Source organism: Alligator mississippiensis, chromosome 5, assembly GCF_030867095.1.
Source record: "Alligator mississippiensis isolate rAllMis1 chromosome 5, rAllMis1, whole genome shotgun sequence".
Classification (NCBI taxonomy): Eukaryota; Metazoa; Chordata; order Crocodylia; family Alligatoridae; genus Alligator; species Alligator mississippiensis.
In genome coordinates, this window is record NC_081828.1 from 167391629 (window position 1) to 167415501 (window position 23873).

At 41.7% G+C, this 23873-nt stretch overlaps 1 protein-coding gene across 2 annotated transcripts in view; it reads right to left on the reverse strand.

Annotated features, from left to right (window-relative positions):
• Window positions 1-11674: 11674 nt before the first annotated feature.
• TMEM106B (transmembrane protein 106B) overlaps window positions 11675-23873 on the reverse strand; it is a 29539-nt gene continuing 17340 nt past the window's right edge. For both annotated transcript variants that reach the window (XM_014603234.3, XM_059728967.1), the window contains exons 5-8: window positions 20673-20813; window positions 20534-20583; window positions 18408-18461; window positions 11675-17425 (exon numbers count right to left, since the gene is read on the reverse strand). In XM_014603234.3, the coding sequence (XP_014458720.1) occupies window positions 17287-17425; window positions 18408-18461; window positions 20534-20583; window positions 20673-20813 (384 nt within the window). In that variant the 3' untranslated portion in view covers window positions 11675-17286. The remainder of the gene's footprint in view (window positions 17426-18407; window positions 18462-20533; window positions 20584-20672; window positions 20814-23873) is intronic.

Below are 23873 nucleotides of genomic sequence, written 5' to 3' on the forward strand. Positions count from 1 at the left end.
AGCGCGCCGAGAACGGACTATCGAGCCTGCAGGGCTTTATTACATCAAAATTAACGATGACAGTAGCGATTGACAGCGATCAGGCTGTCAAGCTACTCTGGTGATGGACTCAGGTCTCTCCTCAGAGATTTCTCCGGGGTTCTCCGCCTTGGGCGGAAACTGCTAAACTATTTATAGACAGAGGTGTCTGACAGAGATACCTAATGATGAACCGTTGTGTGGAATCTTTAATTTTCTGGCAAGCAGCAGTTCTTTGTGCTCTCAGGTTGCTATCAGGTTACAAGGTAGTGGGTTAGGTTTTCTGCCTGTTACATATGAGGTTATGATGAGGGGCTTACGCTTGTTTCTTGACCAATTGCAGGGATTTATGGCAGTGCTATCCCCTTTCACCCTGACCAGTCTTAAGTCTCGTTTCTTGTTTGTGACGTGGGCATAAATTATATACAGGTCTCCACCAGGATTTTGTTTCAGGAGTTTCTTTTTTTTGTTGTTTTTTTTTAACCCTTAGTTGACTACTTGAATGGTATCTCTTGCTAGTGGCATGGGCACTGATTGGCTGGGTTGTGACATGCCCCCTTGCCCATGGCACAGCAAGTGACCACTTACTTTTGGCTATAGCTCATTCTCGTCGTCATTGGAGTCCTCTAATGGCAAGCAGGTGTATACAAAAGCAGAAAGCGTCATTAGTCGTTTCTTTATGAGCTGCAAGATACAACAACCTAAACACACAACTACGGCTATCGCAATTAATGGCAAGCACAAGGTAATAAGCGGAGTTAGTAAATGCATTAACCAAGATGATGTATCCCATCCCATCCAGCCGAAAAGGTCGGCTAACCATCCCTTTCCTAGTCCTGCGACGTTGTTGGCTCTTGCTGCAATTTTTCGCATCGACGTGATTTGGTGTTCTAGAGGAAGGGACACATTGGGAATACCCATACAACAAATGGGTAACAACAAAGTAATTACGGGTGTTAACAAATACATTAGCCAAGAAAAGTCCTCCCAAAGAGGAAGGCGTAGGCATGCAGTGAGTCCCGACTCTTTATCAGATCCAGTGATATTGGCCCAAACCGATAGGAGAGACAGGATCGAGTTGGAGGGTCCAGGGTCCGGAGAAGGCACCGAGGTGACAACAGCACCCAACAGGATCAGCACGATAGACGACCCCATGGTGGTCTGGTGCGTGCCAGGTTGGAGCAGCCCGATGTTCTGGTGGCTCTTGTGATGGGCTGCTGTTGTATATGGCCGTCGCGCTCACTGCCGGACCTGAAAAAAATAAAACGAGAGCAGTAACTGGGTTCATGACAATTAGTTTGTTTGGAGTGTGGAGTACTGGCAGCCACTAGTTTTATGCATCCCTGTTGTTCGAGTCGCTGTAGAAGGGTGACAAGGGCTTCTCGCAGGGGCCCCTTCGTTGGCATTGGCTTGTAGCGCCATGTAGACGTGTTGCGAAGTGTGGGTCTGTGCTGATCCATTTTTGAAACGGAGATTGGAAGAGCTTGTAACACTTGTTCTTTTAGTTCGAGCGCTCTGAGACTGGGGATTCTCAAGATGTTGATGCCCCCTTCGAGTAGTTGCTTGTTGGGGCAGGCTGCGGTGTTATCCAGAGTGCGCTGCTAGGTGTGGGTGCCTCTGGGGCCCGGACCGGTTGGCGGGATTGGTCGAAGTTGGTAGCCTAGTATATGTGCCAGTTGTTGTCGTCCCGCATCTCTTAGGACGCGTAGCCGTTGCTTGGTAAGCACAGAGTGGTTTAGGAGGAACTCAAACATGGCTCTTTTCTCCGGCGTCCTCTGGGGTGGCAGTCTCAATTCCTTTCGTGAGTCGAATTGGGAATGTCTTGGCCCTTGGTGCCCGACCGGGTATGCAACAAGGTGGCTTGATATGCCAGCTGGGTTTGTAGCTACTGACTCCACAAGGGCTTGTAGTCGTGGAAGTTGACTTAAAAGATTCTCTGCTGGCTGAGTAGCGAGCAGGTTGAGGAGGCGGCGAAGGGTGATGGTGTCCTCTCCTCCATAAGTCTCCACGCATGCTTCGATGTCGTCAAGGGTGGTGGTGGTGGTTACACCCTGCGGGTTGGTTACTTGCTTGGTTATTGCTACAGGGTGAGCAGCTGCTGTAGTTGTTACTGTATCTGGTGGGAGGGTTGGATATAAATTTTCACTCGCCCCCTCCCTGTGGTACGGAGGTGGGGCTGTTGGGAGCAACATCACCTCAGGGGGTGGGCTTGCTAGGTGGAGTCCCGCCTGTTCTTCTGTGGTTCCGCCCTTCTTTTCGCTGATGCCATTCTCGGGCAGTGGCTCAGGAATTTCTTTTGTTGCTGCGTTCGCGGCCGCTTTCCCAGCCGTGGCTACCTGGTCCTCCAAGTCCGCATTTTCCCGCAACACACCTGTAAAGGCACAGAATAGCACATTTATTATCTTTCCTTTGTCCCACTTTGGGCCCCACCCATTTTGTTGCAGTGCGGCCCTCGGTTTCCAAACTTTCGCAGAGTTAGGTTAGGAGTTCACGGCCACGCGATCCGAGCGCCAGAGTTGGGCAATTAAACTTCTCAGCCAGCGTCGGCTCCCTGCCCTCCCACACATGGCGTATACAGCGGGCGTATTCTTGGGCAGGAGTTGCATTTATTGTGCCTGCCGGTTTTACTCGAGCCAGAGAGATTGTTTTTGTTTCCTCCCGTGGCCTGTATAGAACCCGGTTGCCACCCATAATGCAGCCAAACGCCCCAGGGGTTAAGTCTGTTGCCCACTCCTTGGTGACCCCCTCTTCCCCTCTCAGCGAGAAGTAGCCGCTGATGCACCCCGTCTCCGCTCCGCCCACATGGTGATAAGCGATGTGGGCCCATTATTAATCCGCGTTATCCGTGCGGCGCCCCCCACTGCGCCAGGGACAGTTCTTAATTAATTCCACCTCCATCACATTTCCCCTTGATCCTGTTCGTGACACCATGTTGGAGATCAGAGCAGCGCCAGCAGCTGCTTTCTGACCCCCCCACCACCGGAGCAGTAAAACTTTCACCTGACAGGCAGGTAGTGATGGATGGGGTGAAATTAACCAGGCACAGACACGTGTTGGTTACAGGAGATTGCTTACTTACGTCGCCCAGATAGTGACATGCGACGCAGGCTGAGCCTTTATTCCATTATAGTTGCATCGATTACAGTTGAGCGAACAAGGTCAGGTTACGATATCAAGCGATGACGAACAAAGCGTGCCGAGAACGGACTATCGAGCCTGCAGGGCTTTATTACGTCAAAATTAATGATGACGGGGAGCGATTGACAGCAATCAGGCTGTCAAGATACTCTGGTGATGGACTCAGGTCTCTCCTCAGAGATTTCTCCGGGGTTCTCCACCTTGGGCGGAAACTGCTAAACTATTTATAGACAGAGGTGTCTGACGGAGATACCTAATGATGAACCGTTATGTGGAATCTTTAATTTTCTGGCAAGCAGCAGTTCTTTGTGCTCTCAGGTTGCTATCAGGTTACAAGGTAGTGGGTTAGGTTTTCTGCCTGTTACATATGAGGTTATGATGAGGGGCTTACGCTTGTTTCTTGACCAATTGCAGGGATTTATGGCAGGGCTATCCCCTTTCACCCTGACCAGTCTTAAGTCTCGTTTCTTGTTTGTGACATGGGCATAAATTATATACAGCTCTCCGCCAGGATTTGTTTCAGGAGTTTTGTTTTTTTTAACCCTTAGTCGACTACTTGAATGGTATCTCTTGCTAGTGGCATGGGCACTGATTAACTGGGTTGTGACACGTGGCTGCAGCAGGACCTAGCAGGCCTGCAGCTTTCACCCTGCTGTGCCTTAACAAATGGTGTCACCCACGTTATGAGTTTTGCTTGTCCGCAGCTTGAGGGGCAGTTTCCCCAAACCCCTGTGCCTATTTCCTTGAAATTTGGCAGGCTTTGTGGCCTCAGCAAGAGCTGCCACCCCTGAAGTTTTCACCCCCCTGTGGCTTAACACACATGTGACATAGGTTTTGCTTTCAGGACTTTAAGGGGCAGTTTCCCAGAAACCCCCGCACCTATCACCTTGAAACTTGGCACGCGTCATGCTCTCAGCAGAGGCTACCATCCCTGAAAGGTTCATCTAAATCAGCCAAAAGACAACAAAGTTATAGATATTTCATTGATTCCCCATTATACCCTATGGCCAAATCACCAAATATTTTCCGAATCAATTCAGAAGCTATGAATTGATTCAGAAAGCCTAAAGCTTCCAGCGATTTGATTCAGATTCGTATTCAGTCTCTGAATCATCCAAATCATCTCCGAATACGAATCACGATCCGAAACTTTTAGGGCTATGCAAAGCTAACACACCAGAGGGTAGGGAATGGATCTAGGCAGATCTGGACAGGTTGGAAAAATGGCCAGAATGAAATAGGATGCAATTCAACAAAGACAAATGCAAAGTGCTGCACCTGGGCAAAAAGAACCACCGACACACTTACAGGCTGGGGGATGACCTCAGCAGCACAGCAGTAGAAAGGGATCTTGGAGTCATCTCGACTCCAAGATGAACATGAGCCTTCAACATGACAGTGATCAACAAGGCTTACCACACTTTGTCATGCATTAGCAGATGAATGATGAACAGGTCCAGGGAGGTGATGCTTCCCCTCAGTGCAGCACTGGTCAGGCCACAGTTTTTCATAGTTGAAGTACTGCATCCAGTTTTGGGTGCCACACTTCAAGAGGGATGTAGAGAATCTTGAGAGATTTCAGAGGAGGCCAATCATATGGTCAGAGGCCTGAAAGCAAGGCCCTATGGGGAGGGACTGAGGGACCTCGATCTCTTCATCCTTTGCAAGAGAATGCTGAGAGGTGATCTTGTGGCTGCCTATAAATTCATAAGGGGAGGACAGCAGGGAATAGGAGATACTCTATTTACTAGGTCACCCCCTGGAGTAACTAGGAACAATGGCCACAAATTGACAGAGTAGATTTAGGTTGGACATTAGGAAGAACTTCTTCACAGGAAGGGTTGCCAGAATTTGAAATGGGCTTCCAAGGGAGGTGGTGCTCTCCCTTTCCTTGGGGGTCTTCAAGAGGAGACTGGACAAGCACCTGGCTGGGGTCATCTCACCCCAGCGCTCTTCCTGCAGGCTAAATGACTTTTTAAATCCTACTATTCTGACAAAGAGTGTCAGGTATTTAAATTAGCCAGAATAAAATCAATTGAATATTTTTTTTTTTTTAAAGGCGGTATTTTCTTGACTTTAAAGTATTTTTTTCCATGCCCCCACATTTCCTGTTTTTTAACAGGCAACAAAAAAGTAAAGTAGGATAAAAGTCAAACCTATTTATGGGTCAACATTAGAAACTTCCGAGGAGAAGTTTTGTCCAGACCTGCAAGGTGATTTCTCAGTCCAAGAGGCTTCCATTAGGTAGTATCTAACCACTTGGATGTTTTCAATGTGAAAGATGTTCACCAACTACTATTAGGAACTTACAGTTTAAGGGAGTTGTGGTTTTACCAGGTCTTTATAGCATTCGTCTGTCCATAATATTCTCCAAAGGCAATATCTATTTCATACTTTTTTTTAAGTATATATCTATATATTAATTAGATGACTACCATTATTATTGGTATTAATTCTCACCATATGCCAAGCCAGTTTGGGGTCTTCTTGTACTAGACATTCTACTTTCACGTAAAAGAAGTGGTTCCCCTGTGGAAATTTGTCCTGGTAACATGCAGAACACCACCTGTTACTATAGAACTGAACTGACAGCAAATACTTTGTATTAAAATCAAGCAGGAAGCACTGGTTAAATCAGTTACCGGAAAAAGGAATGTAGATTTGTGGCCCACTTTTGGTCAAATGGAAGGGATGCTGTGAGCATAGTTCATAAATAAAATGAAATATTCAGAATTCATTTTGAGTATGCCAACAGAAGCACATTCTTTCTATACTAGAAGGCAGTCATTGAAATGACAGCATGCAGTTTTATACTGGCAATCATCATCATCCTAACCAAGAGTTTTTTAGACAAGCTGACTGCATGAACTCTGTTGGAGATCTGCTATGATAGGCCTTAGATTCTTCTTCCCTAACTACAGGAAGATTTGAGAGAGAAATGGGAATTTATGAAGGGCAATAAGAAAAGGAGAGAGAAGGGAGAGAATGGTACTGGCTGGTATACTGTTTATGCACTTCTGTGATTTTTCTGCCATACCCAGAATGGTCTTGCAGCATGACTTTTATTTGAAGGAGGAACTGAATAAGTTAGTCAAAATCACAAGGAAACAGACAGCACATGATAACATATTATTCATCTTGATACTCAGCTATTTATGTCAAGTACATTTAACGTCAGTACCATAAAAAGCACATTGGATGAAACAACATTGAGATTCAAGATGGCCTTTGTAAACATCTGAAGTATATTCTGTCTTTTCTACTGCAAGATATATTTTGGGATCTAAACCTAAATGGGTATAAATATAAGCATGTTCATCTGGGATATACTTATCACATAGTTTTCAACTTGTAGCTTGACTTCAAACACCTGTACTACAAAGGGTGAAAACAGGACAAGTTATAAATTCCATCTAATTTAAAATGTATTACAGCTGAAGAGAAAAATATACCATCTTCAAACCACTACTTAAATATTCCCACTAAAACCCTCTCTTCAATAGAGGTGAAATTTGTTATGTGGAGAGTACATGCATTGCTGTGTACAACTGAGCTAAGATTCTGGCCATTTTTTTTGATTGCAGGAAAATTGTGATTACTACCCACACAGTTTTTGTGCATATTGTAACCAGATACCTAGGCTCATTTATCATGGAGCACACCCCTTTCAGGGGAAGCTCTGCCTTGGAGCTCCCTAAGAAAAAGTCACATCTGCTCTCCCTCTTCTGTAAGGTCCTAGCATGCCCTCTTGAGGGGCGAGCCTCTGGGTCAAGACCCTGACTCTTCTTTGTCCCACAAATCTTGGTACCCTCACCTCAGAGGCCTCCTCCTTTGGTCAGCTCCTGGGAAGGAAGAGTGTTTTCCTTTTCAAGGCAGGAGGGAAGGGTATCAGTGCTGACATCCCAGACAGCATAGTAGATGACTCTGATCCAAACAAACAAACAAAGTCTTTACTGTGCAACTCCTGTTCCCTCTGAGCTCCCTGGAACCATTGTACCCTCTCTAGCAGTACAGTACTCTTTCTCTCCTCCATAACCCTCTAAGGAGCAGGAAGGCACACACACAACAAAACTGTTACAAAAATACAGTGTTCACCACAGGGACTAACAGTCACCCAATAAAACTAAATATAATGGTATGGGGAAATCAGTGAAGGACTAGCCTCTGTCACCTGCTGCCAGGCCTAGACTTCCATCTCCCCTGGGGTGACAAAAGCATATAAAGTGTGATGCAGCCTGGACAGCCTTTGCTGCTTTTGGGACCTGATAGTTCTGTGATGCCTAGAGGCCCAAGGCTACCAATGTTTCAGAAAATACACAGGGCAAGGAGATACCTCCTTCTGTATCTAAGTCAACTTTACCAACCTCTTCACTGCAGCAGTCAACTGGAGGACCTGGAACACTTGTTTAATCTAAGCATTGTACCTTGATTGCCCTCAAAACATAAGACTTTTTGACATTTAAACTAGATTGACATTTCAACAAACTTTTAAAATACTTTGAAAAGTAAACTCTTTTACCCATGCTTTTCTGGTACTTCAATCCTGTGACTTGGGTGCTCTTCTAGGCTACTGCTGTAGACAGCGTTGTCTCTGATGTAGATAATTATGCACTACAGCCAACCCTTGACTGACAACCCTCAAAAATAGCTTCAATTTAAACAGTAACACTCTGAATACAGAGTCCCAAGTCCAACTGTAAACAGACATCCTCTCCTAAGGTTTGCTAGTGCCCTTTGAGACTAGGAAAGTCTTCATGTGTCCATCAATAGGGCAATTGTGTTCCTGCTGCAGTAGTTCTGCACTCCAAGCGGTTCCCCCGAGTATCCTCTACTTACATATTTTTGCTTGGGTTCCTGCTACCTGCACTCCTTCACTAGAAAACTTTTCAGGATTCTGGGTCAGAACTCAGAGATATGCTTCAAGCTGTCTGGAGAGGGATTTACTCTCTGCTCCTGCATAAACCACTTGATCCAAGACTGCATAAACAGCATCCTCAATCAGAGAATTAGTGATCTCCGCCTGCAGGGTTAACCCTGCAGCTTCTGCTTGCTGGAAGCTGTCAGCACCAACTCTTTGCTTGTTGCTGGCCATCAGTAACCTGAGTTTCCCTCCTTCTTCACAAACTATGTTTGGAGTCCTTGTCATGGTGGGTTGCCCCAATAGTTTTCTGGGGTATTGCATGTCCACACACACTTCTAAGGGGATTTCTGTACCAGCCCTATTGCCAACAGAGCACTAGCTGCTATTTGCAGTTTCTACTTCCCCCTGTTGAAAGGCTGTTGTCTTGCCAGGGACACAAATCTCCTTTCTGACTATCCCTTCCTGGATATTAGACTTGGGCTTCTAAATCCTTCCACTCCAAAAAACACCTTGCCATTATTCCTGGCCTCTTAAGTATGACCTCCCTTAGCACCCAAGTCTTTTGACTGGGATCTACTCTCCTTCCTCATCAACTCAGGGTATGGAGTTTTCAAGTGTGGATCCACTAAACACTTGAGAGATTTCCTGGGATCTACCACTCTGCCCCAAAGTCTTCTACTGGGCTTAGGAACTAGTGGGGACATTAGCTAATGTTCAGCTTACCCCCTACCTTCTTCCTTTCCTCATTAAGTAGGGGCAGTAGTTTAGGATCCATCTACCCCAAAGAGTTGGGCTGATCCTGACCTTAGATTTACTGTTTCAGGAAGACTAGAACTTCTCAGTGTCTCCATCTCCAGCTCAAATTCTGTTTTTGTGGTCACTATTCATAAGCTTCATCCATAGTTCCTCCAACTGAAGCTCCCTTTCCTTCAGCAGGCTCCATCGCTCTAGCTCAGTGCATCTTTCTGGATCAGTTTCTACTCAGTCAATACACCTTCTGTCTTATTTCTCCCTTCAAACATATTGGTTTTAGGAAAGAGAAAAGTTCTTTCGTCTTTTCCATTACTTCTGCCAGCAGTGTTTGCAGATGTAGTCACCCTCAGTTTGATTCTGAAAATGTCTGCCTAGACAGGAGGAACACCTGGTGAAATATCATGGAAGTGTAATAAATACTCGGATGTTCTATGTTCAAGTTGTGTGCTTGCAGCACTTCCAACACTGAAGTTGTAGCATTGTGGGATGCATTTCTGGTTTGAGTTCCAATTGAAATGCCATCCATGTAGCGAGGCAAGGGAATGGCATAAAAGATTGAAGGACAGGTCTTGCTGCAGCAGAATAACCTCCCTTTGCCATCAGCTGATTAGCAGGAGCATTTTCCTGTAGTGGGAACCACTGTTCCCCTGTTATATCTGTGGCAGGTGAGGAAGCTATACATGGTGGTTAAGTTCATGGTTGTGTGTGTAGATTTAATAAGGTCAGACAAAGATTTGCTTGGGATGGTCCTGCCTCAGGCAGGGGCTTGAGCAGATGACTTCTAGAGGTCCCTTTCAGACTATACGATTTTATAACCCTCACAAAACACCAGAAAGGTTGTTCCTGGAAAGAACAGCCCTTAGCTGCTCTCCAGTCCACCTGTAGGAGCACAGGAGGAAACAATTAATATGGGGGAAGTGGGCAGAACTGAACAAATACCTTCTATAAAACAAAAGCTAGAACCTGAAAAGATCCATGTGGCTGCTAATCCACCTAATCAACTTTGTAAGTATTCTGCTTTCACCAGAGAGAAAGGTGCATTGATTTAAGAGTTAATTATATTTTAAAATACATTTTAAAAACAGCTTGGAATTAATTGATATACATTTGTACTTTTAACCTCTCCTTTAGAAAAATAACTAATCGATTGTTCAACCATTAAAAATGCAATAAACAAACAATACACATTAAATTGGCATTAAGTGACTTTGATTTAAAGCCATGGGAACCAGACACCTAAGTACTTTGGAAATCCCACCCTTAAGTCTTTTGCTCAGTAAGCCCGCTCAACCCAGCCATTCCACTATTTAATTCACATGTGCCAGCTCAGTGGGGACAATGTTGGCCACGTTTCGTTTGTATGCAGAGAGCTTCAGGACAGAAAAAATAAAATGGAGTAGTAAGGAATGCTACTAGAAGTCTATCCCACTGGATCCAAAGTATATTTGCAAACGTTATATACAAACACATTTGCCTTCCATTAATGATATATAATCTATGGGTGTGTACGTAAATACTCCATGCATGTTTTATAGCACTTTTTATAGGACTATAAAAGTTACAGTACTCTTAAAAATGACAGAAGTGCAATGTTTGCTGGGGGAGCCTCTGAGCCTCCATGGACTTTCCAGGCTAGGAAGCAGGGGGCACTGTACAGTCTCCTGGGACTTCTCCACTGGTCAGAAATCTGATCAGCGTACAGAAGTTACTTAAAGCATTGTAGGTTGCTAAAGTGCTGTAAAATATAGCACTTCAAATTTAATACCTCATTTAACAAAGGTTATTTGAAAGTGCTATACCCACTTCTAAAGTGCTGTAAAGCCACACACTTCTGTTAAGTCACAGCAATAAAAGTACTTTAAATGGTGAAAAAAAAAGCAACTTCCATATACACCCTGGATTAGTGCCTTGTTTTTATATTAATATTACCTAAAATACAGATAATTTCACTAAACCATATTGCTCCAGACAATATGGAAGAAAATGCAACAATCCCCATTTAAGGAAAGGTGTGGGGGTGGAACAAGATCCATACTTCGCATCCAGAGATCAAAACTACCACTCCCCCCCACCCCGGGTCCCTCTACTAGCTGAATCGAACAAAACATATTATTGACCTACCTCATATTACAAATGCAAAACTTTAAAATCAGCTTTCCAGCTTAAGAGCAGTTTTAGCATTCACTTGCTAGCCCTTTAGATTGGACACTCTTGGCTTGAAGTTATTTTAAAAAGACCAGACATAAGCACATCCTTCATCCCTTGTACAGGTGACAAATCAGTCTGTTTATATCTGGGCTAATGGTGAGTGAAAACACTAAGAAAGAGAGAGGGGTTTTCAAAGCATCTGGAATAAAGTTTAACATGTTCAGTTTATGAATTAAGGAAGTGGTGTGTCACTTCAAATCCTTAAAAACTACTGTTCATAAGTATAAAAAAAAAAATCCAAAAAACTTATACTGGTAGTATATTAAAATATTTAAATAAAAGGATTCCATTGTTAGGTTGTTAAAATTTTCATTTAGAAAATAAGTTAACAGTGTCAGCTGTTGTGTTTATACTACTAAGGTTTGAAACAACGCAATTTAGAAGTTACAGCCCTTAAAAATAAAAGTAGTCAGCAAGAAACTAGAATTTCAGTGTCATAAGTTTACATTTATGCCATTAAGACTGTATGAAAGCTAGAGATATGACAAATTCTTTTGTGGAAACCTCTAAATTCAAAATGCTACAAATTACAAATCTCATTAAAAAAAATATTTTAATAATGTCTTCTTGTGCCAACAATTCCTTTTAAAATTGTACAGAACTACCTTCACAGAGTCCTTTGCATTCCATTCGTTACCCGAATGGAATGCAAACATTTAAGAAGCACACTGGATACTAAAAGCATATCAGGATACATTTTCGATATATGGAAATTTTATTTATCATGCGTATTAAACTGATACAAGTTTGCTACACAGTTACCACAGCAACAATTACAATTCTTAATTTACAAAAATAGTTATCACTCATTAGCATCTCTATATCTTAAGCAATTATATATTTTTTCTCTACAATGACCAACAGTGGTTAAATTTGTGGAAAAAATGTCTCCCTAAACCAAAAGGAAAGATTATGTTATGAATTACCTAAATTAGTATTTAACTGTAAAAGTCTTAGTGCCAATAAGACATCCATCTCTAAAATTTTAAGGCCTGTTCCCCATCACTAACAATAAGAATGGCAGTATGCTTACACTATGGTGCTACTACCATGGAAAACAGATTGCATTTTAGCACATTGTACAAAGTACATTTGTTTTTGACAGATCCATTATATTTGATTTCTATCCTGCACTTTTTCCTTACTAGCTGGAAACTGCTCCTGCCTGAAAAGCCCATCAGGAGTCAACTGGTAGGAACATCCATGTGCCAAAGCAAGATCATGCAAGTAGGGAACAACACAGCAAGTAGGTTACCTTTCAGTTAGAGGAGAATAAAGAAGTTCAAGATCAGCTTTAACAAAGAAGAAAGAGAAAAGAAACCTGGATGATTAGTCCTAGCTTTGCTCACATTAAACCCATGTGCTTTAAAAAACAAGCAAACAAACAAAAAAAAAAACCCCAAACCAACCCACACCTCCAGTTTTTTGTTAAATCTTGTACATTTCAAATTACTTTTGGTAAATTGCATTAATTGTCACTTAAAAAAAAAAAAAGGTAAAGGTAAATCTAATAACATTGCCAAACTTGTGGCATCTGTCATGAAGTGTTAAGCAAAAATAATATGAGTTCCAATCCAGGACCTGATCCTGCAACTGTACTGTACATGATGAACTGGAAAATAGGACTTTGCTGTACTGAAGTTAACAGCAATTTTTATACAACAAAAGGGATTGCAATTAGTTAATTTTAAAGAAGATCTTATCACAAAATTAATGTACATTTTTAGATGTTACACACATTGTAAATAAGAGTAGCATATTATTTTTCAGAGTAGCATATTATTTTAACAACTGAAATCTTGCCTCTTCTATTTGGAGTGTTGTCATAACTACAAACTTCAGTCGTTTTCGTCCAACTTTAAGAGATCAAAACATCTGTATAACTTAATTGCTTAAATTGCCAAATGTGCACACCATTTTTAAACACCAAAAAAACAGAAGTCATATATACTTAAGCATACCACAACTTAGGGATGTATTCACTTCAGAATTCCAAGGACAATTTGTATCAGAGTCAACTAATGCATATGTTCAAAGTTGCTAAAACAGAAGTTACAAATGTAGTACAGTCATGTTAATATTAAGGTCATGCACACTTCAGAAGTGCATTAAAAAAATTAACATTATACTTTATAGCAAATAGTTACTTAAAAAAAAAAAATACTGATCTCCACACCACACTTTTGAAAAGTAATTATGAGACCTGTTACAGTTTTAAGATGAAGAAAAGATGTGGGGCGGGGGGAATTAAAGGAGAAGCAGGGAAAGGGAACTCATACTTCTGAAATTGAGGAGCAAGGATTATGTATAATCTTTTAAGCTAGGTACAGATGTTCAATTTCTGACCAGGAGAATCGCTGTTCTCTCAATAGAAACCAAGAAGGTATAGACATTCAAGCTGTTTCTCACACAGCAGAAACGGCTGTTCCAGGACCCCCCCCCAAACCATGGAACAACAAGGGTTAAAACTGCCCCTGGGAGAGTTTCTCTTAGAAGATTAAACAATGGGCAAGGGGAAGCAAGACAGCTGGGAGCCAGACATGCAGAAGCTTTCCTGAGCTAAAAACTCCTGACTCCCCTCTTCCTCTACTGTCCAGCTGACCCAGAGCAGTGCTGAGCGAAGCAGGCTGCAGTCACAGGGGAAGGCTTGGGAACATTGCTGCTGTAGCAAAATGCCCCTGCCTCACCCCACACTGCTTTGGGTCAGCCCAGGAGTGCAGGGCAAGGCAGGTTGCTGTAATTCTGAGGGACATGGATCAAAGTGCCTAATACCTTATGTACTTTTTAATGCACCATACATAGTTTCCTTAAAATTAGTTGTCTCTACAATATGCATATTTGAAAGTATTAAAAAGAGACATTACACATTTTCCTTTCAAGTCACTACAGTACCTCACCTCGACAGTCATACTTTTAACAAAGAGAACTTCCATTTTTAAAGTGCAACAGACCTGCTACAGAGCAATTATGAAAATTCAAGTGACAAGCTACACCAGGAACAGATTTCTTATATAACAGTGCAACACTGAAGTAATACATACCAAATTATAAATATATATTTAAGGAAAAAAATACATAAATATTTAGTGTTGTGAATATTTAGGATGAGTGGGGAATTGCAGTTACTCACTATCTACCTTGTCAGATTTATTCTTGAAATATTAAAAACAAAACCAAAAATGTGCATAGCCTAAGGATAATTTAAACAGTGGTTCTTCAATCTAATCAGCTCTGCTTAAGAAGACCTTGCACTTGTTAACATAATTGAATATTATAGGTTAAAAAAAAAAAGTCAATCCATTTATGATACATGCGTGTGCACAAGTCACATTTACTTAAAGAACTCCAGTACCAATTGTTACACCCTGTAATTTATAGTTTACATATTAGCCTTTTTTCTTAAACGATATGTCCAAGGTTGATCCATATAATCCATACATTCCAAATGAAATACATTTCAATGGAGACAAAGAAATGCCTCATTTGTTCTATATCCTCTTTTCAGATAAAACTGAAGACAGGTTTTGCTATTAACCCTCTTTAATCTTTCACTGAACATTACTGCATTACCAGCATTTTTGCAAAGATAAAAAGATGAGACAAAACAGCTTATAGTACACTTTAAAAAAAAAAAAGCAGCTTTCCAGTCTTAATTTCTTGCACTACTTCAAGCCTTCGATTTTGCAGGGCTTTTCAGCTATCAAGGTGTAGGATCAAGTCCTTAGGCAACTGAAGAACAGTTCTTGGCCACTTAAACCAACAAATTCCTAACTGGATTATTCTACTGAATGCAGAGATGTTACAAATGAATTCAGTAAGTTATACATATTAGTAAAGCAGCATTTTCCATAAGTCAACATATCCAAAGTAGCTAATACCAAGCAGTTCATAAAAAGGTAAAACTTAAAAGAAGTCCAGGCATCTCATTAAACCTGAAATCTTACTCAGTTAATTCAAATGTTTACCAGACTGCTGTGGGACAGGCTTCATTGACCTCTTTCTGTACTCCTGAACTGCAAGTGCAGTGACAAAAAGTATGTATGTAGCAGTATAAGAGCCCTCTATTTAGTCAGTTTTCAATACTGTTCCTATATAAATGAATCAGTATTCTGTACACTTGATCCCAGTTTTTCACCCATTTTAGGGTGCAATTTATATTAACCCTAAACCCACCTAATTTTAAAGGGCATTTTCTCCCTACTTCAAAAATTCAGGAAAAAATGTGGGTCCATATGCAGGGAAGACCTGTAGTACTACATCTGTCATAACCAGATCTTGAAGGCTTCTCTCTCCTACTCCAGATAAGGACCTCCTCTGATGGCACTGACCTGGCACAGCATCTAATTTCACAATATTCCCTGGTGCTCGCAATATAAGCTTGGCTAGACTTCCTATATCTCTGTCCTCAGCCTCAAAAAACACAGCCAGCCTGGATCAGAGGAAACAAAGACCAATGCTGGAACCATCCCTGTACCAGATTTTACTTTGCTGATGGCCACAATCAGGGCATTTAAATTACATCTCACTGCATTAGGCTGCAATACACTTTTTATTTATGATTGTAAAGATTCACTCTTTCTTCTTGACCACTCCAGAACCAAAAGACACTTAAAAAAAAAAAGTACACCTTAACATATTGATTCTGTCAATGAAAACTAACCAGCACTATTTACAGAACTGATCATTTTGGCTCCAAAATGGAAAAGGGACCTATGCAGGTACAACTGAAGTCTCTCACAACCCCTAGCAGGATCAAGGGGCATCAATACTGATGTATCAAAATGTTTAATTTAAAACATGTTCTTAAACACACATTTGTCACATTTAGCTCCATGTATGACAAAAGGTTTGCAACAGAAAAAATAAAAAGAGATACAATGTTTTCAAACTTCAGACATTACCAGAAAGAGGTTACCTAAATTACCTTCTTTAAGATTTAACACTTCATTGCCAACTAACTAGACTGTCATTATTTTTTAAGAAACTACACTGGAAGAGAAGGTGACATAAAAACCTTCACACCTGTTCGTTACAAAATACTGACCTCAAAAGAAACATGATCTGTTACTAATTAGCCAAATTTAGAAGTCATCATTCCTAGCTAAGAAATGGAATAAAGAAAGAGGTTCTGGTACTTGAGATCCAAAGAATCTGCCTTCCTCCACCTCCCAATCAAAAGGCATTAAAGATCTGAAATTATATTATGCTTCTCACAATGTGATGTTTTAAACCCGACATTCGAGGATTTACAGAAGCCATTTACTCAGCAAGAAGGTACCATTTTTCATCAGAAAGGAACCACACTGGAATTCTTGTAACCTGTTTACATAGTCACCTACACTTTAAAAGGGGCCGGGGAGGGCAGGGAAAAATACATTACTTTGTTCTCAGAGAATTACTCTAAATCTGACAAAGTGAAGGAGCTCAAAGGAGGTTCCAGTAAATACTGCTAATTGAATCTACACTTCAAGACATGTGCCCAATATACTTAATACTCATTAACTTGTTTGCTTGCAGTTTAATTTTGTTTAACACATAATATAGATTTTACTTTGAAAAAAACAAACGAACAAAACCCTGGTAGAACAAGCAGTAACTATATGCTTTATAATATAGTCCACATTCAAGTAAAACTTTTATCCCACCCAAGAGATCTGTGTGTGCGCATAAGTACTGCAGCAAGCTAATGGAAATACAGCTAAAGAAATGGAATTCCAAAACCAAAAAACAGACAAAACAAAAATAACCAAAACAAAGCCCACCAAAAACAAACAAAAAGATAAATACAACTTTCCAGCCTCCAAATCTATGGAGTACTGCATAGAAACTCACTATTTAAAACTAAACAATATCACAGGTCAGATTTTTCAAGAGTTAAAAAAAGAAGAGAGAACTAAAGTGTAACAACTGGAGTAAAATTTAACTTCTAGATGTCCTTCTTCTCAAATATGCATACGGCTAACTGGATAGATGAAAGTGTCGATAATGAACATTGACTGTGCTATAAAGAGGACAACTGCTGTACTTACATTTCATAATTTTTTTTCTAGCAAAACAATTTGATAGAAATGCCAGTATGTTATAAAAGTAAACAGAAGGGGATACACAATGTTCATTAATTGTGGCTATATACATTTTACATCTTATCCCCATCTCCTTTCATAAGTGAATAAGCATTCAGGATTGCTAATCAACTTCCCATCCACAGTCTCCTGCCCCTTCAAGTAACAAATCTGATCAGTTCTACTTAGATGAACTCTGGCAGGATGAACAGTCATCTTCTTTCCACATTATCCACACTGCCACTTCTATTGTGGAGGCTGAAGTACGTTTAGATATTCCGACTGGCCCAGCTGGTAAGTTGTGTTTCCTCCACAGTCTACATATTGGTACCTTTCCTGGGATATTTGCTCAGAATGGCCAAAGTAAGATGTCGTCACAGTCACTCTTACAATAGAAAGAAAAAAGTAGTATATTATTTGGCGCTCTCAAATTTAATTTTCCAGAGCCTATAAAAACCAAATACAGGATATTCTTCAAAACCAAATATAAGATTTGTTTTGTGTTTAATGTTAGGAAAAATAAACACTTAGGAAGTACTCAACCCAAGGAGCAGCACAGAAGATATAATTCACTTCTTTGCACAAAATATGTACATCTTTACATACAAGTCACCCCCATCCTCAGTATTGGTCACCCCTCTGCTGTCAGCTGAAACAAGCAACTGGCATTCACTATGCATAAACGGAGTAAGAACCCCCCCCCACCACCACCCACCCAAAAACAGGAAAAAAATAGTTTCAGGCTTCTCATAAAACAGGTTCCCAACCACTAGGCCGTGACCTGGTACTGGGCCATGAAGGGTTAGCTGCCAGGTCGTGGCATGAGCTCCCCAGGCAAGCAGCTTCGGGGCATGCTGGGTTAAAGCTGGGGGGCAGGACAGCCCCAGGAGGGATGCTGATGTGTCTCTGCCTCCCATCTTGCTCCCATGCTGGCCCACAGGAAAAAGGTTGGTAACCACTGCCATAAAAGCAGCTTTTTTGTTTTTTGGGGTTTTTTTTTGGGGGGGGGGGGGGGGGGGGAAAGAAGGGAGGAAACTTGGCCATAACTCATAGATTAAATAGTACCGTGGTTGGGAACTTTATCTCTAGGACCATCATTCAAAATTTCCCTATACTACCAGGTTCCCTGCTGATAAAGGAAGCACCGATTTCAATAAAATATTTTTCAAGACAACTATACAAAAAAAAAAAAAAAGATTGAATGTAAAAGCTAATAAAGCAATTATTAATAGTTTACATAACCATGCATTTGAAAAAAAAAAAATTTATGTTTAGTCTTAAGTCTTCTACTTTAATAAAAAGTAGATAAATGGCACTGCAAGCAACTTTTTTTTTTTTTGATTACATGAAAAATTATTCATACTTACTGCATCATGACTACTATGTTATGAACTTTAATAGATATTAAGGTACAGAAATCACTAAAACAAAAGAAAAACAGAACTCATTAGGCTTCAAATGAAGTGAGATTAACCAGTGAAAAACAAATAAAAACCATCTTCAATCAAAAGTTATTTACACCATTCTTGGTCTTTATCATTATAAATAAAAGTAGTCCATAATGAAATATTAAGTGTTCTTGTTTAAATAACTACTGCAAATAGACCAAAGTACATAGTCATCTTCTTTACATATATAACACTAGAAAGGGGCTTATATTTTCAGTCTAGCTAAAAGTCTAGCTCAAAAGTTTTAGAAACAGCAACACCAGCATTTAAACAAGGAGTTAAATTAGATCAGGAGTTTTCAACAGGGGGTATGTGTACCCCCGGAGGTACTTGAGAAGGCCTTAGGGGGTACACATGGGCAGGTGTGGATGAAGTGCTGCTATGAACTATCCCATGCTGTCGCGCAGGCACTACCAGCCCAGCCAGACGTGGGGGAAGCTTGCATGAGGTGGCTGCCCCCAACATCCAGTTGTGGAGGCACACTGCATCAAAAAGGTTGAAAATCCCTAAATTAGATGAATGAGGGGTTGGCAGCCTAAGATTTGCAGTCATTTGATTCAGTCCACAGGTGAACTTTCAAAAGGCACTGGGCATTTGCCCCTTGCCACCACAGGGGAAAGCAGAGACAGCAATTGCTGTGATCTAGCAACTGTATTTCTCTGCCCCGCAACTCAGTTACTTCAGTTGCCAACCACCAAGGTTGCTGACTGTTTTTAGATGAATGTTGGAGATTCCTACCAACACTATGAATCTGTAAAAGGCATTTATCTTTCTCCTTCTGTCCCTTAAATAGGCAGTTGTTTCACAGCATGCTTCTTTTAGACACCACTTACTAGAACCCAGCATTTTAAAAAAGTTAAAGAGAAAAAACAAACAAAACCCAATAAACCTGTTTACTAAGCAGACATTCCTCGCTCCCTTTAAAAGTTCTCTCTTCTGACTCGGTCTAGTTATATATTCTCAAGTCAAAGACAGGGGAGGAAAAAAAAAAAAAATTCACAGAAAAAGGTAATGAAAATTTATCAGTTTTTGTTTCCTTTTTCTCTTCACAAAAAAGGAAGAAACCAGATAGTAAAGGCAGCTACTATTCAAATAATTTCATGTTTGGCATTTTCAGTACTTCAAAACGTAAAAGGAGTTGGAATTCCCCCAAATCCAAATTTCTAACAACAAAGAACTTAGTCAACGCGATAATACCACTGAAGCAAGAGATAGTCTTGAGTTCATTCTCTTACGAGTCATCTTGTTTACAGGGTTTAATACTATTTAAAACGTTAATATTTCCAAACAATTTTGTATTAAAAAATATACTTGACATGAGTATTATGCAAGTGTGAGGTCAACTGCCTGCTGCCCATTAGCACAGCAGGCAAAAGTGTGTGCTAATGCATTAATGCACAGCAGAATTGGTCTACTGCACATTTGTGTCACCTAATGTGTGCACCAGTGCTGCTGTGCATTTAGTTAATACCCTTTATTACAGGTACTAAACTTATAACCACTGTCATTAATGCACATGTAGACGTGCTTACTGTCAATACATTCTTCTGCCACTGATGATCCTACAGAGCAGTTCTAATTCGAAATAGAGACCAACTAAGTTTGCTTAGAAGTTATGAAGAACGGATACTTATAAGTTATGGTTCAACTGTAATCCCCAAAGTATATCTGCTGTCCAAACAAAAAAAAGTGAGGGATAGAAAGCCTGCAAGTCAAAAAGCTACTCGTGAAGTCTTTTAATAAGAAAAAGCGACTAAAAAGCAGTACATTAAAACCACAGATAGTGGATACCAGAGCCCCAAAATTGAATTGGATCAAATCACTTGTTTGTTCTAGTACAGCAGTTCCTAATTTTTTTTTTTTTTTTTTTTACATAATTCAGTAAATGGCTTTACTCAAGTATTTTCAGAACTTCTAAAACCAGGTATAGGAAATGCCACTCAAAATATAGCAGTGCAATAAGGCCATTTTTAGTTATCACGCTACCTAGCTTGTTTAGTACAAAGTTGTACAAAAAGGTTTTATTTTAGAAGCCAAACACTTACTACATGTAGCTCATTTCATCTTGTATGACTGTGGGTACCATATAATCAATCTGGAAAATAAAACCAAAAAACATCGTATTGAATGATTAGAAAACTCAGGACCAAACACATCCTCTCTCAAAAACATATCCACATTCACCTGTTTCATATCCAGTGGACCAATGTTGGTGATGTTGTTTAACCGTGCCTTCCCAATAACTGTTTTTGAGAACTGAACTTGGGCTGTAATATTTGCCACTTCAACAGAATAATAATTGTTGTTTGTTATGTTTAGCGCATTCTGAAAAAAGAAGACAATTTAAAAATGATCAGATTTCTTAAGCAAATTTAAGTACTTAGTTACAAAACATTAAAACTAATAAGTTTTTGTTGATTTCAGGCATTTTCTTGCCTACTAAAATCAAAAGTATTCATAAACTGTGTCTGGGGGAAAAACATCCTACTTATGCTTTTGAAAAGAGCCATTAAAAAAAACAACACAAAAAACATGAATCCCCCCATTCTTGGCAGCAGGACTCAACCAAAGTAAACTAAACAACCTTGTGTCTAAAGCAGGGATGGACAAAGTCCAGCCCATGGGCTGGATCTGGTCAGCCGTAGACTCCATGTCCCAGCTTGCATGGCTTGTGATGGTTTCCATGAAGACTCCAGCTGCACTTGCATGGGAAGGCTCAGGTTGCCATGGAGACTAGCCCCAGCTGTGTTGGCAAGGTGAGAGAGGCAGAGCAGGGCAGGCCTGCTCCAGAGCCATTGGGAATTTGGGCTGGGGGCAACTTGCTGTGGAGCCAGGGAAGAGCCGCGATCTGTAACCTTCACGCTCTGGGCAGCGGTGCGCAAGCAGGGGTTCGCAGCTCTGCCCTAGGTCTCAGCCAGGCTGTCACCACAGCAAGAAGCCATGGCAGAGCTGTGAACCTCTACTTGCGTGCCCCTGTCCAGAGCGTGCAGGCTACAGATTGCGGCTCTTCCCAGGCTCTGCAGCAAGCTGCCCACATCCCAAATTCCCAGTGGCTCTGGAGCAGACCCTTGTCCTGCTGTTTCACACACCTTGCCAGCATGGCTGGGGCTAGTATCCATGGTAACCCCAGCCTGAGCTTTCCAATACAGGTGCAGCTGGGGTCTCCATGGAGACTGGCATAAGCCATGCAGGCAGGGGCAGCTGGGAAATGGAGTCCAGATGCTGGCCAGATTAGCCATTCTGCCCACCCTTGTTCTAATGGTTACTTTGCATCACAGCTGAGAAGCTGCTTAAGCTGACTTTTGCTTTATCCATCCAGCTCACCATACATTTTCTAAATGCATTGGCTAACATACTTTTGTGAAAACATGATTTAAAATACCTGAGGCAAGCAAAGACAACGATATTTCAAAACATTTTTATCAACTGCACCTCATTTTTGTAGTCTAGATAGAGCCTCAAACAAGGGACAGGCAAAATATGGCCTTCAGATCTTAATCTGGCCCGCCAGGCAATCCCATCCAGCCCATGGGGTCCCTCTAAGCCCTGACCCCTGCTGCTCCTCTGAAAGCTGGTGCCTCCATGCAGGAAGTGTGGCCCCAGCTGCTAAGCAACCAACCCCCAATAGAGCCTGGCCTGACCCACCCCCAGCCCCAAGGTAGAGGGCACTAGAGACGAGAAGCCTCTGCCTAGCAGAAGCTTTTGCCTGGCCACCCTGTGGCTGTTTCCCAGCCCTCCCTCTCTATAGGAATGGAAATTTAGGTAAGGGCCCTACTGGTCCAGGAACAGCCACTGGGGGAAAGGGGACTGAGTGCAGGGAGCTGTGCGCTACAGGGCCAGGATAGGCTGGCCCGGCATGTTGAAGGAGCTGCACACTATGGAGCTGGATGGAACTGGCCCCGCATGCTGTCACCAAGTGCAGCTGGGGACTCAGACATGAGCACTACTCAGCTTGGTGGGGCTAGCCCTGCATGCTGCCACCATGTGCAACCAGGGACTTAAGTGGAAGCTGCATGTTACAGGGCTGAGCAGGGCTGGCCCTGCATACTGGGGACGGGGGGGGGCGGGGCACGGTGGCAGGCCTGGCTCCACTTGCTGCCATCACACATGCAGCTCCAAGGACCCACCCCCCACCATACCAACACCCTCCCGCATACCCCACCATACCACCGAACACACCCACATCCTCCCACCATAACCCCGAAGTCCCACCTCCCCCCATACCCACACCTTCCCGCCCCACCCACATACACCCCACCCCCCATACCCATATCCTACCTCACATACTCTGCAATAAAACACCCTCCCCACATACACCCCCTTACTCTTGTCTATTGTGTGGAAGTGGGTAAGACTATTTTGAGTTATTATGCAATCACCTCTAGATACACTATACAAACATACATGTCAAGACAAAAAAAAAAGTTTTTAAATAAAATTAAGATATGCTATAGTAGATGTTTCATTTTTTTTTTTTTTAGTATATTTTTTTTTTTTTCCAGTTTTAAGGTAGCAACCTCACCCACTTCCAAAAAGAGTACTTCCCAGGCAGGGGGAGGAACTTCTGGTGGCAAAGGTCAGGGGGTGGGACTTCTGGTCCCAAGATGACTGGGGGAGGGCACCTGTCAAGGGGCAGGGCTACCCTTGCATCCCTCGATACCTCACCAAAACTTGTTAAGTGGCCCTCCAGCCAAAATAAAATTGTTCCCTTCTTCTCCCCCTGCCTTAAACAGTAAGATGAGAGTGTTAAGCAGGGATAGGGACTAGCATACTTCTGGATTGTTCAGTTATTTTTATTTACATGGAGAGTTAAAAGAAACTCATCTTATGTGGAACAGAAGTGAATTCATTAGGTTTTCAGCAAGGAATTTAGTAAAGGCTTTAAGAAAAAAAACAGGAAAATAGAACCAACTTCCCAAAGGACATGAAGCCATGGATTTGTATTGCATATATTGCATGTAGAACACTTTGGGCAAATTCATCAGCATAACACACCCAGTTTTAGCCCCCTCGCAAGAGTCTCTCCAGATCGCTGACTCAAACAACATGTTTGAGCCCCGGCCATTCTAATACTGAACATCAAAGACTCAATGTAATGGATCATTTCCCCCCAAAACTACTTTGACAACTGCAATAATTCAGGCTGTCAATAGAAGCCTCATTTGATGCTGCTGATTGTCCCGGGGTTTGACCCTGACCAAAACAGGCACTGCACAATCATTTACACATATCATGCTTCCAAGCTGTATTGCTGAGCCTTTGCCAGTAGGTAGCCAACAGGAACACACAACATAGTCAGGTGAACCTCAGAGTACCCATACAATGCAGTTAAAGGCAACGGGATCCAATGCAAGAGCCACACAATTGCTCTACCTGCATGGCAGG